Genomic DNA, 5611 nt, shown 5'->3' with positions numbered 1-5611 from the left:
GATGAGTCTTTGTGTGATTGGGCAGTTCATTTCAGGGTGTCTTTGGTAGCTTTGACTGCTCTTCTTTCCATCTTGAGAATGCATCATCCTTCACTACCAAGGGATGCTAGAACTCTCCTAAAAACAACAACCTCCTACACCATTCAAGATCTTGCTGGTGGTACTTACCACTACTTTGGTATTTTGAAGGCCTTTAAGAAGAGTCTAGAACAAATATGGTCTTGTATTCCAAACAGCCATGTGTTCAGATTGCAGCTGAATGTAGATGGATTGCCTTTGTTTAAAAGTTCATCATTGCAGTTTTGGCCAATCCTTGGCTTGTTACAGGGTGTTGCGAGAAAGCCTGTTGTCATTGCACTGTTCTGTGGCAATTCAAAGCCAAATTGTCTCACTGAGTATCTAAAAGATTTGGTCATGGAATTACAAGAGCTCAGCAAAGGATTTGTTCTCAATGGGAAACAGTGCTTCATAAAACTAACATCTGTAATTTGTGATGCTCCTGCAAGAGCTTTCATTAAAGGAACAAAAACTCACACTGGTTACTCTGGGTGTGATAAGTGTGTCCAAACAGGTGTCTATCTTAAACATAGGATGACATTTCCCGAGGTCAGCTGTCCAAGCCGCTCTGATCTTTCTTTTGAACAGATGTGTGATGAAGAACACCATATCAAAAGCTCTCCATTAAAAGATGTAGGCATTGGCATGGTATCTGGTTTTCCTCATGACTACATGCACCTTGTCTGTCTTGGGGTAGTACGTAGACTATTAGATTTATGGTTTACAACAGGGCCATTGTCTTGCCGCTTGTCCTTTCATCAGATGGAACAAATATCAAGGAAACTCATAGACTCAAGACATTTCATTCCAATGGATTTTGCTCGCAAACCCAGGGGGCTTTCAGAAAGGCTTAGGTGGAAAGCAACAGAGTTTCGTCAATTTTTGTTGTACACAGGGCCAGTGTTTCTCTTCAATGAATTGTCAGCTTCTGTTTATAACAACTTCATGTTATTGTCTGTTGCCATTTTTATTCTTGCCAGTCCTTCATTGTCTGCAGCTCTTAATGATTTTGCAGGCAAATTACTTGTCTCATTTGTAACACACTTCAGTGAATTGTATGGCCCCGAATTTGTTACATACAATGTTCATAGTCTTATCCACCTTTCTGACGATGTCAGACTTCATGGACATCTGGACCTGATATCTGGATTTCCATTTGAAGATTATTTGGGTAAGATGAAAAAGATGGTTAGAACTTCACACCATCCACTGGCTCAGGTTCTTCGGCGAATTTCTGAGATGGATCGTTTTACAGAGATCGAGGCTTTTCAGCGAAAAACAGAGTTGCAAAAGGAGCACAGCCATGGACCAGTTCCATCCTTTCTGGTAGACCTAAATGTAGTTCAGTTTGAGGAACTTGTTGTGAGTGGGACCACAATCAAAATCTCTAGTGAGGGAGATAGATGTGTAAAGATTGGTGAACATATTGCTTTGATTGAAAACATTCTTCAGTCTCTGGGAAAGATTTACATTGTTTTTAGAGAATATGAATTGATGCAGCCTTTTTTTGAGTATCCTATAAATTCACAGAGGTTGGGTATATATGTGGTTGGCAAACTCTCATCACAACTTAAAGTCATTGAGTTGCATGGACATGTAGAGAAATATGTGAAGCTACCACATTATGACAACTTTGTTGCAGTGCCAATTCTGCACACGAGCCAATGATGCAATTTGGCCCCATTTCCTTTAGCAGATTGCTTGACTGAATGTATCTGTACTATAATATGACCTATTATATATAAATAATAGTAGATTATATATAATAGTAGATTCAGTTGTTGAACAGCCAAGTTGTTTGTGTTCTGCAGTTGTGCTGTGTTCATTAACAAATGTTCATTAAAAAAAGTTGTAAGAAAAGTTTAAAAAGTTGGTTTAACACTGTCATGTCCTGTCTTTTCAACACTCCGGCAAGAGCACTTAGCACAAAACACCTCAGCTTGTGGACGTTTGGACGTTTTTGCTGCGATTGTGACATTTTCAACAGTCTGTACAATCCACATCTAAATTACATTCAAAATTACTTCAATCAATTGTGTACCATCTCAATATTTACATTTGTATTTGTCTTTCAGGCTCTGATAGTGAATCTGTTTATTTGCATTCAGTTATTTATTTTTTACAGCAATGTATTCAGTGGTTGAATTTCAACAAACCAAAGAGGTGGAATTAGTCCCAACGGTTTGGGTGAAAGATGGCTACTGCTACTGGCCCTCTTCACTTAAAGGAATGGCTCTTTATCAGGCCATAAGAAATGCAGTGGAACCAGACCACAGCTGGGACCTCTGGGAGGTCCGCTCCATGTTTACAACGCGTAAGTTTTGCAATTTTGTGCGTCACTATTGCTGTGCGTCTCATCCCCACTGCTACAGTAATCGCTCATAGCATTAATGTTAGTCTTCAGTAAACGTATTAGCAAATATAAATTGCTTCTAGAATTCTATAGAATTTAAATCCAAATTCCATGTTAGAGTTCTATTGTCATATTATGTCAAACCACTAGCTAATCTTAAGTTTTCTTTTACCAGGAGTGTTTGTTTACCTTGACATGTTTGGACTACTTCCTTCAGTCTCTGTCAGAAGCGTCACGTGATGTTACTGTGACGTGTTTTGTCCCAGGTGTGGGAGTGTATGCTCCCTCGTCCCGGTTCATGGTCCATGACAGCATAAAGAGCCTACAAGACACGTCACAGTAATACTACGTGATGTTTCTGACGAAGACTGCAGGAAGTAGACCAAACATGTCAAGGTAAACAAGCACTCCTTTCTGACTAAAAGGAAACTTTTAGAAAGATTAGTAAATACCAGAAGACAGTATGAAGTTTTACGAAAGATTATGTCACACCATTCTATTCTGATATAGTTGACATAATTACCAATGTGTAGTGCATCTTTATTTTACAGAAAGCTATGAAGAAGGACGGAGAAAGGCCAAGGAAGCGGAAATGACATCAGACCTCCAGTCCGAGGCAGAAGCATCAGACCAAAGGCCAATTCGACGTAAAAAGTACGAGTGACCTAACACCAGTTTACATTTAGGATTTGGCCCAACTGTATGTTTGTGTCTCAAAATAGAAAGAGTGTCCGACTAGAAGAGGACTCTGAGGAGGAGGAGCCCTCCCCATCCTCAAAGAGGCTTGCCCCTGTCCCCCCCATTCTCCCTCCCTCTGTCCCTGCATCCTCCCAAGCTCTTTCTTATACAGAGCTAACAGGCCCCATCCCATCCCCCAACAACTTTAATATGTTTCACACCTGGCAGCCAGGGACTGAGGTGCAACGTAAGTATTGTTTTTCTTTCTCTCTAACTGATATACAGTATCTTTTGTAAAAGTTCATTTTTTGGCATGGTTCCTTTGATCTCATCGCTTGGTTTTGGCTCTGCATTATCTGCTGTGTTACAGCTATAGAGTTGTATGCCTTTCCAAATTTAATTTACCCAATGAAAATAATAAATAACTAAATTGAAAACAAATTAATTCTTTTTGGACCCATTGTATATACATTTCATGACACATTTTCCTAATTTCTCTTTTGTCAACACTCTATACATACATACATACTCTATAGCATCGCCTGGTTACCAGACATTCCGTTGGGCCCCCCAGCAGTCAGAACCTGGTAAGGTCAAGTGATTTGTGCTCAACCATCTCTGTGATATGGTTTTCATAAACATGACACCACGAGATCTACACTTTGGGTGCTATGAAGAGTGTGGCGTTAACGCATATGGAACTGTATTTGTGCACTCCATTTCCACCTGTGCCACCGCTAACGCCAGGGGTGTGAAGGTCTAAACAGGTGTGTCGTCTAAAAATCAGGTGGGATGTGGCACAGACAAACCATGGCCCTAGTCAAAGCACAAGTTAGAGCAGAGCTTTCTAAGTAGGTCGTGTCAGCTAAAGGTACAGGGCAGGTACATATGTGCAGACACACTCACACAGGCATAAATTAGGCCTATTAGATATAAAAATATGGTTGAGCTACCATTGTGTACATGGGCCATATTTTTATCATTCAACTTCTGTCCATGCTTGGATTCTGCTTTAAAAGGCTTTATGTGTATGTTTGCATTTTTTGCTGTGGTATGTGTGTGTTTTATCTTAACACTATTAAATTCTTGTCAGCAGAACTACAGATGCACTGCAACACAGGAGACATGCAATGTAAGCAATATGTACATTCTGTTGCAATTTTATCATATGCAGTTTTGACTGTTTCATTTTAACACATTATGAACCTCTTTTTTCTGTAGCAATTTTGAAAGAGCTGCTTACTAAAATGGAGATGGTTCTGGATCAACAAAATGCTATTTTAAGGCTCCTCCAGCATCGGGAGACACAGCTGGGTCCTGTGGAGCATTTCAAGGAATTGCCCCTTCAGGACCTTGACCAACTCATGGCAATGGAGCAGAGGCTCGGGAACTCCGGGTTTAAAGAGAAACTGGTGAGTACTGATTTGATATTTGCTGAGGGGAGGAAGGGGTGTTCTCACACAGTTCTTTTCGATCCTGATTGGGTGAACTGTCTTGAAACTTAGGCTGCATCTGAATACTTTCAAAAATAGCTTCTTCTTCCTGCTCCTTCATCCTGTTTCTTAACCGTTGAGAGCTATGTCATGAGATCAACCATAAGAATAAAAGAGGTTCCCTTCAGGAGTAGGAAAAGGGAGCTTCAGGAGTTTCTGCACAATCTGACCACACTAACCTCAGCAGACAAAGGGGGATGTTACGTTGAGCTACAGCTGTTTAATAAAAACTACAACAAATTATGTGTTGTAGCAAGTTACAATCTCAATACTGTACACACACAATATGTACAATTGTGGCAGGACAAAGAGTGAAATAGTTTTTATCAGAGTTTATGATTATTTGCTTCTCTTCAGGTTAACTATCTGGGAGTAATCGGGGGGACAGATTTGAAGGACACAACATGGCGGGTCCTAAAAAAATTACTGACTAATGTGCTGGACAGGAGATTAAACTGGAGGGGCGTGAATGGAAAGACTTCCCTGGCCAGTCTGCACTTGAGGGAGGTCATAATCGGTAAGTAAATTTGTGCATAAAACATAATTCCAATATTAGAAGATATGATTAAATAATGTTTAACAGCACATAAAGGCTATATATTAATGTATCCATTCCATTTCCCATATCCATCTAGCTGCAGTTCGACAAAACCCATTGGCTGGGGTGGCTGCAGAATCAGAACTGGAGGCAGTCATGAAACGCTGGCTTCAGCTTGCAGCAGATCGAGAGGGAGGGAGAAAGAGAAGGCTCCTTGCCAAAGAAAACATGGCATAGGCAGGTGCTCTTCAACAGAAAAAGGGGAAAACAGCACAGCACCTACACTCAGTTTAGTGACTCGTGTCAAATATGTTAGTTGTAAAGTTGTAAAAATTTAATAAACAATAAATAAATAAACAATAACATATTTTGTATTAGTATTTGTCTGGTTTATTTGTTGCATATAAGATTTGTGTTGTACTGTAAGTACTTTAGTAGAATTTCGAATTTCACTTTAAAACCTAAATATAATTGTGTTTCCTTTATTTGGAT

The 5611-nt window shown here is 39.9% G+C and overlaps 1 protein-coding gene across 1 annotated transcript; it reads left to right on the top strand.

The window, feature by feature from the left end:
• The first annotated feature begins 2184 nt into the window (after positions 1-2184).
• On the top strand, positions 2185-4672 carry LOC113127583 (uncharacterized). The gene is made up of 6 exons (XM_026302285.1): positions 2185-2371; positions 2962-3064; positions 3133-3335; positions 3625-3675; positions 4185-4220; positions 4310-4672. Exons 1-6 carry the CDS (start codon positions 2185-2187, stop codon positions 4591-4593), a joined length of 864 nt encoding a protein of 287 aa, XP_026158070.1. The 3' UTR covers positions 4594-4672.
• Positions 4673-5611: the final 939 nt, after the last annotated feature.

Source organism: Mastacembelus armatus, chromosome 2, assembly GCF_900324485.2.
Source record: "Mastacembelus armatus chromosome 2, fMasArm1.2, whole genome shotgun sequence".
Lineage (NCBI taxonomy): Eukaryota > Metazoa > Chordata > Actinopteri > Synbranchiformes > Mastacembelidae > Mastacembelus > Mastacembelus armatus.
The sequence above is the reverse complement of the archived record's forward strand: the minus strand, read 5'-3'. Positions and strand labels throughout refer to the sequence as shown.

Excerpts from the sequence above, each read along its gene's own strand:
- LOC113127583 (XM_026302285.1), top strand. The coding sequence starts at position 2,185 with ATGTATTCAGTGGTTGAATTTCAACAAACCAAAGAGGTGGAATTAGTC. Across the intron at positions 3,336-3,624 it reads GCCAGGGACTGAGGTGCAAC|CATCGCCTGGTTACCAGACA; the intron begins GTAAGTATTGTT and ends CATACTCTATAG. Across the intron at positions 4,221-4,309 it reads CAACACAGGAGACATGCAAT|CAATTTTGAAAGAGCTGCTT; the intron begins GTAAGCAATATG and ends TTTTTTCTGTAG.